The 14,132-nt window shown below is 31.3% G+C and overlaps 1 protein-coding gene across 1 annotated transcript; it reads right to left on the bottom strand.

Annotated features, from left to right (window-relative positions):
* Nucleotides 1-698: 698 nt before the first annotated feature.
* On the bottom strand, nt 699-12,724 carry LOC105348153 (receptor-type tyrosine-protein phosphatase epsilon). The gene is made up of 23 exons (XM_066067365.1): nt 12,589-12,724; nt 11,940-12,077; nt 11,510-11,647; nt 11,166-11,303; nt 10,297-10,394; nt 9,821-9,936; nt 9,497-9,540; nt 8,979-9,247; nt 8,060-8,147; nt 7,687-7,760; nt 7,526-7,562; nt 6,973-7,070; nt 6,526-6,654; nt 6,041-6,186; nt 5,246-5,381; nt 4,474-4,620; nt 4,036-4,129; nt 3,672-3,745; nt 3,134-3,268; nt 2,645-2,764; nt 2,303-2,442; nt 1,617-1,752; nt 699-1,061 (listed from the first exon to the last, which is right to left on the bottom strand). Exons 2-23 carry the CDS (start codon nt 12,061-12,063, stop codon nt 984-986), a joined length of 2,559 nt encoding a protein of 852 aa, XP_065923437.1. The 5' UTR covers nt 12,064-12,077; nt 12,589-12,724; the 3' UTR covers nt 699-983.
* Between the last annotated feature and the right edge of the window lie 1,408 nt (nt 12,725-14,132).

Here is a 14,132-nt window from a genome sequence, read left to right as displayed (position 1 = left end):
GCCAGAAATGTCCTTATTAATGTCTATCATTTCATTTACCAGTGCTAATAATGAGCAAATACAATTCATTACACGTCTGTGCTTTATTTAATGTTGCATCAAGACAAATAAACGCGAGGTGTTTTTTTTATTAATACACTGTTTACAGTGAAATAGTATATGTACTTTTTGCTCATTTAATAGTATAGAGACTATTCATATACAACATTCAATTTATTCGCCCTTTAATCTGGGAGCTCTGCTGGTGTCACATTAGTCGCTACGTTATATTCAAAGTCCCATAACTCGGTCTTGTTTTCCATCAACAAACTCAGCATTGGCGAGAATTACATTTTCTGTGGTAAAACCTATAAGTAATGAGACGACGATAACTTGTAATTAACCAGAAAACAAATGAGCCAAAATTTCCACAAGAATTTGCTTAATTGGGTGTATAATATCCATCACATTATGCAGATTACCTTTGTACCCTATTGAAAATAAATAAGAAGGTAAATTTAACTAAAGTTTTTTTTATTGATGACTAATAAGTGAAAATGGTTTTGTAAATTAGCAACATAAAATCTTTTGTATAATACGCTAAAATATAAACACTCAAGTCAATCAAACATGCAAAATAGTTGTATAATCAAAGTTTAACTGGTCCAAAAAATCATGCATATAAGTTTGAGGTCATAAAACTGAAAAAAAAAATAAAAAAAAATGAAATAAAAACATGACTTAAAGATAGTTATTGTATAAAAAACATATATAAGAATTTAATGTAATTGCACCTTATTAACATCTTTTCATCCTTATTTCAATCGTGATAACACCACTATTGGCAAAGAAAAACGACAAATAAACAATATTGGAACTAATAACAGTTAAAAAATAATAGATAAATTAAATGCGAAACATTAAAATGTTAATGCATATCACCACCATCATCATCATTATCATCATCATCATCATCATCATATCTATTCCTTTGCTAAATATGGTCACTGGTTATAGTAAACATTATCTGACGCAGCTATCAGATGGTCGTAAACAGTCTGGTAGATCAAACCATATTCATCCTGAAAAAAAGAAGAGAATTGGAAGTTTCATTAAATCTTTCAAAAATAAATATACTCAAAACACGTGAAGACGTTTGTATCTGTGCTCATGGCCAATGAATTAGCTAAGTGTAAACATAAAAAATTGAACATCTCAGATTTCCAATGCACACATAAGGGAAAATATACACTGAATATAAACATCAGTGAGACAATACATCTTGTAAATTTGTGGAAAGTGTAGGTTTTATAACAGGTGTAATAAATACGATCAAGGAATCAAAAGAAAATTCATTTTTTAATACAATCCACAAACATGTATTTTCCTTGTATCTGAAGCTATAAGTGGGAGTTATATTTCCTATAATGTGCAACGTACATGTGCACGTTCGATTTAGAACTCTTTCCTATTACTGATTATACCACAAACACTTACAATGACCATTCATATTGTGAAAAAAACAACTTTAAATCAAACACTTTTTAAAAGGGGTGTTTTGATGTTAGTGTATTGTTTTATTAACTTGTATTTTGTGGAAAATGAATGTAAAATTTTACATTATAACAACAACGCACTTGTGTGGAACAGAACTCTGGTCTCCTTGTCTGTAGTTGTCGGACTGTTGTAAACACGTCAATGTTGTCATCCATAGTGATTTGTTGTATGGAGTTAAACACAGCACAGAAGACACCACACATTGAAGCACCGTCCCTGATACGATATTAACACAAACATTACATACAGTTCCGTAACTTTTATAGCAATTTGCATACAATTGGTTTTAATTATCTTTTTCTTTTTTTAAAATCAAGCTATGAGATAAATTTAAAGTGTTTGAGCTACAAAAACTATTTATCATTTGTGTCCTGAATGACTGCTGCAATTTTTCTTTTCTTTTCTGTCTATTTTCAACATAGCTCTTTTAGTTGCCTGCACACAACAGGGTCGATTAACCTTTTACGGGCGTTCGAAAGAGACTAGACCCTCAAATTTACTTGGACTTGCTGCTTAACGAGTTTGTTTTTGGGTTTGTTACTTTTTGACATTGTTTAGACAGAGTGCAAATATTGATATAAAAAACCCCATTTAATCTCTTGTTGGTGATTACAACAGTTCACAACCCATCGACAGATTGAATCAATATGATATTTTTCAACATAAAGTTTATAGTATAAACTATATAAATCATTTTTATCTAGATAGTTCAGACAATCAGCCAGACAGCACACTGATAGTTATTAAATCAAAGTGAAGTACAAACTTGCTGACGACAGTAATTGGGCCCTCATCAGGACAACTCAGTGCAAACGAGACCAAGCTCCGAAGGGAGAAAGTGTCATTTACGTTTTCAGTCTTCAGGTCAGGTATGGGCTCGGCTATCGTAACATCGCGTGTTTTTTCCTAAAGAAATATAAATATTTGTAAGAACTTTATAGTAAGCTTTCTTCGAATTTCAGAACGAATTCATCTTGCTTCGTCGGTATCTGTTTTATTATTTTTGATAATTCCTCTGCATTAATGATTAAATGATAAAAAAATCAACATTAGATGTTTGAAATCTCACAGTAAATTGCCTTTCTTCAAATTGATATTTTTATCTTACCCCCTTTTTATGAATAGAAATAACTGATGTCTTGATGTTATTGTCTTTGCTGGAATTATGAACCACTTTGTACGGAGAAACGATCTTTTCGGATGAAGGCAAAGGCAACCAAGACTTACTCTAAAACAATGAAAAAAAGTTAATGACTTGCAAATTAATAACTTTACATCAGAACAATTTGTTCTGCTATTTTTTTCAATATTTAAGAAAATTATGAGTTGGAACTGAAATGAAAAAAAAAATCCTTTTTTTTTTACTGTCGGTCAATTACATCTAAATCTTGAAAGATTGAAATTTTTTTCGTTCATATTTTATTCTGTTATACACCTTTATTAATGTCTTATGGAGAAATAGAAAGGAGAAAACATCCAAACGAAATGCTTTAATAACAAGAACACTGTAGCAAAATTGATTATTTTTCTTATCAAACAGTGTCTATCGAGAACTTTGTGTGCATTGCAACACAACATAAAAACTCAAGACACGCACCGAATTTATTGTATTCAAAGGATCCATGCATATCACGGTACTGCTTTCATGGTCAGTAATCAGGCGCAAAAAATCAACAGCGTCCTCTTGTGGCGGATAATGTGTAACAATGAACGCATTATCCTTGATGTATGACTTGAAAAAAAAAAATAAATCATATCAATTGAAGGTAAACAATAACGAAACTTTTTAACTATTAACTTTTTAAGTGTCTAGTAGAAAACGAAAAATAAAAGCTAGTGGTTCGAGTTCACTATTAAGTTATTGCATACTACTACATTTTTTTATATACACATTGTTTAAATGCAATTTATAAGCAGATCTTATTTTGGTGTTATTATATAAAAGAGTAAAAAAAAAGGTTGATATGTATTTCGTGATTTATAAAAGATTCACAACTGCTTTTGTATTGATGTACTGAGAATGAATGTCTGTTTGTAGAGTACTGATTCAATGCATACTAGCAATTTTAATTTTTATATGCATCGGTCATAAGTACTAAAGACTAATCTAAACTTATGCTTTCGACGAAACTTACCGAAGCAACAATAGCGTTTATAAAGCCTCCCCTTGTTGGAACGTTCGATGAAAGATAGAGTCCATACTTATCAACTTGTACATAAAAACGAGAAACACCTATGTTATTAGCATTAAGCAATACAGTTTAAATCTTCTCTGCAACAAGACGAGGTTTATTCAAATTCAATCATTCGTCGCCATTTACATAATAAAAGATAAGTAAGCAAACAACTTTGAATCTACTCATGATTTCTATTTAAACTTTATATCTCTTCCGAATTAAAAAAAATGATTTATACGTAATATTCACATTGTATGCACATTGATTATTACATGCTTATAACACAAGGAAACTAGTTTAAATTTTAAAAAAGTCAACTTACGCGGTAAAATAGCATCTTTCCTACACTTTGGCATGCTTTGTTTTGCGAGTTTGTAATCATCATTAGTATACACCGGGCAAATCTTCCTCAAAAGCTTTCAAAAATAAACCGTATACATTTTACCAAAGAGAAAAAAAAAAACAAGGTAAAACAACACACGAAATAAAGTCAATGCAATATGAATATTGGACTTCTGTACATAGTTTTTTTAAGTATATAATAAATTTTTTTATTCAGATCTTTAATTTATAAAATTCACGCCAGTCTATATTTTTTGTTTGAAATTGATTTCTGTTTTTGATGTGAAATATAAAACTATAATCTTTAAATAGCGTAAATATGACTCGTTTATAGTAAAACATTTTCTTTTTCAAGATGCACGTTGCAATCATATCAAAAATGCACTATTAAAATTGTAAATGTAAAAAAGTCCCTAACCTCATATTCCTTTCTAAGCCCGGAATAGTTTGCTGGTACATCCTTTAGCATTGGTGAAATTCTCTGACGAAACTTGACAGTGGCTTCAGGATCCGGCACAGCCTTAAATGCTTCGTGTAATGCCAAGAAAACGGTCATGTATTGTTCCTAAGAGTGAAAAAAAAGAGAACCTGTCTTGCACGCATATATAATTACCGGAAATTAGTAATGCTGTAAGATTTTTTTTGCGACACGAAGATTTTATACTATGTGATTTTTGATAACATAAATTGACATTAAAAAAGTGTTTGAAACCTAGGTGATTGATTTAATTTTAAAAAAAATGGATACATTTGGCTTTAGTTAATGTCCATTTTTCTGTCTCAATTTGAATGAGATAATTTTTAAAAAGTAAAAAAAAAACCACAAATCACAATATCAGAAAATTTACTTACCGCAAGTATTGTCACCGTAAACTGGTAATCCAGTCAGATTTTTTTTTGTAATTTGTAGATTTTATACTGCATGCTATTTGATCACATGAATAGAAATTGCATAAAAATGGTTTTGAAGGCTAAGTAAAGGAATTAATAAAAAAAAGGGATGAATTTGAACTTAGGCAAATATTTTTTTTCTGTCTCAATATAAATGAGATTGTTTTCAGAAAGTTAAAAAAAAAAAAAAAAAAAAAAAGCAAAAATAAAACCCCCCCACAAAAAACCAGCTAGAAATATTTCAAATTCACTTATCAACCAACCAGTCATTGTGTAAAATCTAATTTTACTTGACTTACATATGTCTGTATCATATTCATTCTGTTGGCCCTCATTGTCTTCACATACTCTGCTACGTTGACTCTTCCGGACCTTTTCCCTGCATGATAGAGGGAGTCCAAGGCGATGTACGTACCAGTGCGACCTATTCCTGCACTACAATGTAAAAACAATGGTCACACAAGAAGAGTGTTTGAAGTACGTGTAATAAAATATGTATGAAAATATTGTTTCAATTTTTTTATTTAAAAATTAAGTACGAATTTGTAGAATAATACCAGATGTCGAAACATACTTCGATATATAAAAGCCGAAGCATGTGATTTTGATCATATTTTAAACAACATTTCAAGACTGACATCATTTCTATTCTACTAAAAGCTCGGAATTTAATAATGATCGTTGTCCCGTTTATGTTGATTTATCAAGTACCTTTCTCTTGTTAAAAGTTAACTTTCAATCGTATTCCTTAAATTTTTAGAAATATTTCATATGGCTATAAGTCCTACACTTTATTCATTCAATGTATAAACACGTTGGGCAAATGTACCTGAGATGTCATTGAAAAAGCCACATAGAGCTCATTTAAGGGGAAGACAAATATTATCTGACTGGAACCAAGACATTAAATGTCTTATTTTAATTATCAATATCAATGTATTTTCATAATGATTTTTTAAAAATCCTTTTCATAACCTTTGAATTACATATAAACAACTGTTTACACAAGAACATGAGTAACTGATAAAGTAGGCTAATCCAGTTACTGTCAATAGACGCAATTTTGTTAAACTAATTATGTTCGTTTAACTCACCTGCAATGCACTATTGTAGGTGCGTCGTCTTGATTTGGTTTTTCATGAGAAACTTTGCTATGGAATATAACCAAACATAGAGGATCTGGGGTTCCGTGATCAGGCCACGTGGTATAGTGGAATTGGGTCACCATGTATGAATTTATCTGTAAAGTAAGTTATTTACCGCTTCCTCATCTCTATTCGATTATATGAAATACAAACATCAAATTACATTGGCTTAAAAGATGCGTCATGAAGTATTTTTTAATGCATGCTTTGACAATGTATCCTGAAAAAATGTATCAAATTATGCTTCATGACGATATACATATGACGTTTATAGCAACCACTGAGTTTTTATATAATTCATTTCTAACAAAGTTTCATGAAAGAAAATGTCGGTCAAATGGGCTTTCTAGACTAGGCAAGAAACAACATGCATTTTAATATATTTTATTATTTTAGTGAATAATTGAAAGGTGATGCAAAATTCAAGCACTTACCGCTTTCTGGGACACTTGGAACTTTCTAATAATATAAAACGCATACTGTTTTTCCTGCATCGATTTGACAGAGATCGTGCCATATGTTTCTTTATTACCAAGGTTTGGCCAATATTGATGACATTTCAACTAAAGGAAGTAAAATACTCCTTTAAAAAATATCAAACTAAAATTGAAATGAAATGCAGTTGGTAATGTTGATTTTAATGTACGTGGTAACATGACCAACTAACTACTAGCAAAATTGGTATATATATTCGATTTGTAGAAAACAATATTATTTAATCAAGATTTGTTGGTTTATTCAGAAAATGAAAATTGCTAGCACACTGTGTATACTATTCTAATGGTTCAGTATCAATTGACTAACCATAAAGAACCAAGGAATAAATAGTGTTTAAAAATAGAACAATTTATCATAATGTTATTCTGTTGTAAATGCAGCACCTTTCTTCCCTCCCTTAGATTTGTTAACATGATTATTTGCTTGACTTTATCTTGGCAAACCATCTCCCAAAAATCAGCTAAAGTACTCTCTTTGGGACCTGTAATTAAAATCACATTGCCTGATTAGTCAAATGAAAATTAATACAATTCAAAGACTGTATCTTTTGTTTTAAAGTACATTATCGATCACACCCAACATAACACCAGAGCAGACATAAATTAACCACTAGGTTTACTTTATGTTTACTCTGGGTCTGCTTTCAGAAAATTTGCGTCCACCAGGGGCTTATTTTAGATCCACTCGAGGTTTACGCTGGGTTTACTCGAGGTTAGCTTTTGGGGTCCACTGTACGCACTAGTGTAAAGCAGACCCACCCATTTTAAGTAAACCCCAAAAGTAAACCCAGGGTTTAGTTGGGATTTACTTTTTAGTAGGTTGGGTTTGATCGGTATTGTATGTAAAAAAAAAAAATCGAATATTTCTAGAATATTTACTGACAGCTGAAAACCTGTAATTAGCATCTATACTGTGCGTAATTAATGCATGTTTTACCTTGCGATGCAATGTATTCGTTTTTACGTTCGTATCCCTATAAAAAAATCATAATTCGGTCAAAATATACTATGCATTGATGACAAATTGTCAATTTAGATTACCTCCCTGCTTATGGATATATCTTCGAAATAAAAAAATAAAATAAAAACGTTGCTTACATCAAGGTAATTAGCGTTTATATATTCGTCAGCTGATCCTGTATTCTTTCTTAGAATCACTCTTGAATGATCATCTAGATTGATTCAAAAGAAATATTAACCATTATGACTGTGGGAATGGTCATACCTATTTTCCTTTTTTAGTGTATTCTATTTTCTATATTCAAGTTATTCATTTCATTTTAAATAATGAATTTGTAATGTACAGAAATGTCACAAGATGAGTAAGAATCGAACAGGAAAACAGATATATACATAACTGATAAAATATCTACCACATTGATCAGTAAGGAACTTTAAGATTAAAAACATACTAGGTATTTTATGTTAAACAGAATTCACTTTTTTGAAATTTTGTTTTACAAATACTTGCAGGGAAAAGTCGCTTTAAATCTGTTCTTGGGAACGTTGACGTTAAGTTTACCGATGGTACAAGGATATCTGTCACCGTATGGTAGAGACTAAAACAACGAAAACTTTTACCATCATATTTCAAACGAAATCAAATATCATCTGTCATAATTTCTATTTTTTTGTGGTCACAAAAATACCTTTCATTTACAGCATCGTGTGCATAATTTATGCTATATGTTAAAACTGGAATTTAAATATTCTAAAATGATAAATTGAATTTGCAGTCGCAAACAGTTCCTTTCTCCGCAGGAGTCATTGCAACGTTCACCATCGATATTTTACGTTATTTACACCAGACATATTCCGATAAACATAATCTAAAATCCAAACAAATAACAGTTTAAAACGAATTGTGTCTGTTTCGCAACATCATCCTAACAGATAATTTAAAAAAAGATTTACACCGGGCATATTTCGATAAACATAATCTAAAATCCAAAAAAATAACAGTTTAAAACGAATTTTGTCTGGTTCGCAACACCATCCTAACAGATAATTTAAAATAAGATACATATAGCTTACAAATCGGAAGAAGATTACAAAAATATACTAACTTCATTGGAAATATAATTGTAAAGCGATTGCAGTTTTAAGAAAACTTATTACAAAACTATGCTTATCTTTATAGTTTTGCGTGCCTATATTTGAAGAAGTGTTTTGGAAATTCCTGCAACGTAAAATATATATTCATAACGTGTCAAACTGCATTAACTGACTATATAACTAGTTATGAGAAAATATAATTAGCTACTTACGAGACATAAACATGACTGGGAACAATTTGTATGGCATTTCTTCAAAGAAATGGTTCTTTAAAATGCTGCTAGGCATTATTTGTGCCGTCCTTTGATAAAAGCAGAAGTGTTTGAAAAACTTACAGCATACTCTCTTTTAAATCCATCATTTTCAGTCTTTCTCTTTTTGATGATGACAGAACCAATGTCCTTTATTAAGAAGTCTGGGCAATATAGCTCATTAACATACATATCCCCATAAGGATTCTCTTGGTGGATTTTCTCATCGATGTCAACATCAGGAGGCAAGTCGACACAGGCTTTATCTGTTTCAGTTCTTGCTGAGTCATGAGCACTTGGCTTGTTTTTGTTGAGATTTGATAAATGAAATTCAGTATTTTCGTACTGCTTACCTAACAAACAAAATTGATAAATAATTAAACTCGATTGCAAACAAGTATTTGTTCTTTTATATCAGATTTTAAAAAAACCCCATTAAAATCGTTTTTAAAAAATGTCAACGAGACAATACAGTTTCAGTAAAACATCAATTATTATGATCACTTTAAACACTTTGTAAACTGTAATAATTCGTGGTTTCAACATTTGATTTATTTTGTCTTCTCATATACTTAGACATAGATGTCAAAATAAATACTTACTTCGGTCTTGATTTTGTGGAGGAATCTGATTCTGTCGCCTTTTTCTATAATAAAACATAAATTTACATAGAGTTATCGAAACCCTTTACTCAGTGATGTAATTAAACTTACGAAAATCAAGAACATGAAGGTTTAAGTTCTTTGTGTGATGCCACTGTACTGATATCAATAATTATTACAAGGTTTAATTTTGAAAAAAAAGGGGTTTTTTTTGTATAAAAGAGCAGATTTTCTAAGCATAAAAAACTAAAACAAAAACAAAAGCAAGGAGGACCTATAGAATAACACCAACAAAAACAACAACAAAATCTCAAACAAACCTACCTTTTTCTCACAATGATTACAACAACACCTATCGTTGCAACAACCACGATACTCAGGGACCCTACAGTGGCGACAGGCGTGATCATGTTTCCGTCTTCTTCCTTTGCCTGAGCTGACTACAAAAATGTTTGAAGAACTAATTGTGAACAATTTTAACCGTATTTGAGAAACATAAACTAAAATATTCTCAAATTTTCATTGTATTATAATCAGGGTTTACAAGACAGATAAACGATTGTATAAACAATGTGATGTTGCACATGTTGTCAGAGTAGTTGTTGCATACTTGTTTGAAGTACTTTAAATCGTTTCAGTATAAAAAATATAGACAAAAACAAAACTAAACAGAAAAAAAAATCATCTCTGTTGTTCAAGTGAGTTTACCCTAAATACTTACGTAAATAAATACTTCTATGATTCAATTTTGTATTTTGGGTTTCGACGATAGAATGAATCAATGAGTTTAAAAAATTTACCATCACACAAATTCCACTTTCAGCATCACACGTTTGGTTGATACAGGTGGTGCTGCAAGTCAAGTTGCAGTTAGATCCGTGGTATTTATGCTCGCATGCTATAGGAAAATGTAATACAGATTCAGTTTTATATATATCTTCTTTAACATAATAATACAAAGTGATACATCAATTCTGAAACAGTTTTAATACTTAATAAACATTTTACCTGATATAATTAACTGTTTAATACGGAGATTTGTCGGGTTGTAAATGCCTAATGTACCATGAATACATAAAAACAAATCAATGTTGTAGTTTAAAAAAATAGAGAAAATAGAGATCCCAGTAAACGACTTACTGCATTGCTCAAAATCGTGATGTTGACCTTGGGAGAAATTGTTTGATTTGATAGATGTTTTTAAAAGATCACATCCATCAATAAAACTATAACGTCTTAAATATCAACGCTGTTAATAAAAAGCAATATGGAGAGAAACAAACATAAATGTAAATCATTGTGTAGTGATAATTTGTCATAAAAACTCTTTATTATACTTATACTTGCAAAACAAAAGACGTCGAATAAACCGTATTATGTAATATTGCTTCTTTGATGTTTACATTTGGTTTCCCTGTACCGCTATGTAAGCGTGCAAACGGCATTCAACCTACATAATATATAACTGTATTCTTTGTATATCCTTTTGGTATTTTTCAGTGAATTTTGTTTTATTCAAGAGAGTATCAGCATTTATGTACACCCTGTATTTGCTAATGTATATGGAAGTTACATAAATTGTGTTCATCGATCAATGAGTCAAACAAACCCATGCCTATTCGAAAGATTTACATGTACACTATGTTTTTACTGTACTCTTGCAATTTACTTTTGTTACAATAGATTCCTTCATAGCCAGAAGCACAGCCCGAGGGACATTTTCCTGTTGTCTTGTTACAAGGAACTTCATCTTCACAGTGACCGCACGAATAGCTGCAGTTACTTCCATAACTTAAGTCATCGCATTCTAGCAAAAAAGAACCCTTTATTCAAAGTTCAAAATAAATGGAGGTGCATTTGGTATTTGTTTACAGCAAACGAGTACATTGTAAGAAACATTAAAATCTACGTAGAGTATAAATAGCCAAAAATAAATTTAATTATGAATAAGGTGGTGTTAGAATATATAAAGATGTTTCAAATATAAATGAGTAATGAGAGTTTGATAAATACCTTCATTACATAAGGGTAACTTCCATCCCTTTGAACAACCTCTTTCACAAACACCGGTTTTACCGTCACATGTCTTTGAAAAACAATTCTCACTGCAGTTTCCCAAACAATTTCTTCCGTAGAACTCTTGAGGACATTCTTAAAACAAAACTTTGTAAAATTTGAAAGAATAAAGTTATTTAAATAGAATTTTTTTTTTATTAGAATGTATTGTATATTCACGATTACTTTTAATTTCTTTATATTGGATTTTTTTCATGCTTGGCATCTGACTAAACATTCTTTATATGAAATCATGTAAAAAATTCGATATGAGCAAGACCTGAACCTAACACATATTTTATCTTATTTCTATATAATCCGGGAACGCAAATAAATCATCAATGTTATTGCTAAGATGTATCAGTGTGCATTGTGTTGCTGGCTCTACCTCTTTTACACCTTTTTTTATAATATCCCGTCTCACAGCCATTGTGACAAGTCCCGTCAACAGGGTTGCACTGTTCTCCATATACACAGTGTCCACATTCTTCCGAACATCCGGCCCCATACATGTTGTTCTCGCATTCTACAAAGTACATGTATGTGTAAGTGTCTACCACAAAACGTTGTCGGACGGGGTGCGTATTTCATCAAAATATGAAATTTATTTATCAATCTGTACAATTTAAACTAAGACATGGCCGCCACAACTTTAATAAATACTAATTTTGTACGGGAATAGTATATTGAACTTTAAGACAGTTGAAAAAGGTTGGGACTGTGAAAAATTACACACCGAGTAAGTTGTCTACAATGAATAAAGACTTGACTTCTTGTGAAAAGAAGATACATTGTTGAAAAAAAACACATATTTTAATAGCTTTTAATAGCGTTCCTCAGACTTTGTCCGAAACACACTAATGACCTTAGAAAATCAAGTATGTTAAATTCACATCGAGATGGAGAGTCGCAATTTTTACAGGCAAAAAAACCTACACACTTTTAATTTACGGTGTTTAAAAGACAATCAAAAGTAAGTAAGGAGACGATATCAGTACCATATTGCATGAACAATTTAATTTTACGGCAACGCATACCTTCTCTACATTTTGGACCTCGATATCCGTTTTTACACCCAAAACATTCACCAGTGTCAATGTGACAGTTGCTGTTATAACATTGAGCAGGACACGACTGGCTACACGTCGGACCAAAATAGTTAAGTGGACACCCTATAACATAACACATGGTGACGTTAGATAGGAGAACTAAAACGGTACATCATAACTTATTAGGTTTGTTAGTGGCTGTCTACAAGGATGTTTTGGGTTGTTAATGCCCATTAAGAATGAGGTGAATTGCCAATAAATGCTGTTTTTTGCGAGAAATAAACATGTTGTTAATAAGTATACCAACAAATGATATAGAGTTTGCATTTTTGTCGTATAAATGTTTTAATTTGCCTGAAAAGATATTGATTAGGAGGTGACACACGCTGTCCAATGACGTCGCATTATTTCAGTATGAAGTAAAACGAATCTGTATTCTGAGAATAAAGTCGTCATGGCAACTACTTGCACCTTCTTTTATTGCAAATACTGTTTTAAGGGTCTAAAAAATTGCCTCCACGTAATTGACAATAATTACTAATAACTAGCAAATAATCTAGAGCACTAACACGTCCTTCACATATATAAAAAAAATATATAAACAGCAATTGCTTAATTTACATTTTTTCATTGAAATGTAAATAAAATGAATTTACGATGGTTAACAAAATACATGGATTGTGTTATTTATTATTTTGAAAACTTTCATGACTAATCACACAAATTTATGTTTTTTAATGTGTTTTATACTGTGTTCAAGCCTTCGTTAACTTAAAATGGAAGGTAACATACCATAGACCTCGAATTCACACAATCTGTTGTAAGCATACGTCGAGTAGTAGTGTGGTTTACTGCTTGATGTTCTGTTGTTGTAGTAGATGACAAATCTACCGTGATGAGTACAGTTCAACGTTATTACAGCTGGGATCGTGTACTTGGTAAAATGTTGGTTGTCCTTAAAACAGAGAACCCCGTCCTCTTTATCCGTCGTGTTTGATATGTACACAGAGAATCCTAGGAATCTAGGTGCATATCCGTGTTCCGAGCCTTTATAATAAGGAACATAGGCTATACATTCATTAAAGAAAGAGAGATAAATATCAAATTAAACTGTGAGTTTAAGAACAAAAAGATGCACTCAAAATTATACCCCATTATTGGTTGTCTGTTCTATAATAAATTGTGATGTTCTTGATGCCAAGGACGGCTCCAAGGTCAACACGCCACTCAGCTTCAAGTTTCGTATTCGCAGACACCGTGCATTGGTGTCCAGTATAAGAGAGGTCTGTTTTGAGTCCATCAACAGCCTTGGAAGCGTTTGCAGAATATCTTAATGTCCCACCAGTGTAGGGATGTAACTGCCACGTACTCTTTTTTAATGCTATATTTTCTGAAGAAAAAAAGAAGAAATGAAATAAACCGTGTTATTTGAAACAATATCATGATAGAAAGTGAATAAGCACGTACTTGTCCATGGTAAATTAAATCATATCTAAGTATGATTTTCTACAGGAAATACATTTTTAATCAAA

This window comes from Magallana gigas, chromosome 1 (genome assembly GCF_963853765.1).
Source record: "Magallana gigas chromosome 1, xbMagGiga1.1, whole genome shotgun sequence".
In the NCBI taxonomy this organism is placed as follows: Eukaryota; Metazoa; Mollusca; class Bivalvia; order Ostreida; family Ostreidae; genus Magallana; species Magallana gigas.
Note: the sequence above shows the minus strand (reverse complement) of the source record. Positions and strands in the feature narration are given on the sequence as shown.

Coding starts and splice junctions, on each gene's coding strand:
- LOC105348153 (XM_066067365.1), bottom strand. CDS start 12,063: ATGTATGGGGCCGGATGTTCGGAAGAATGTGGACACTGTGTATATGGA. Junction 11,648..11,939: donor TAAAAAAAGGTGTAAAAGAG/GTAGAGCCAGCA, acceptor TTTTGTTTTAAG/AATGTCCTCAAGAGTTCTAC. Junction 11,304..11,509: donor GTTACCCTTATGTAATGAAG/GTATTTATCAAA, acceptor CTTTTTTGCTAG/AATGCGATGACTTAAGTTAT.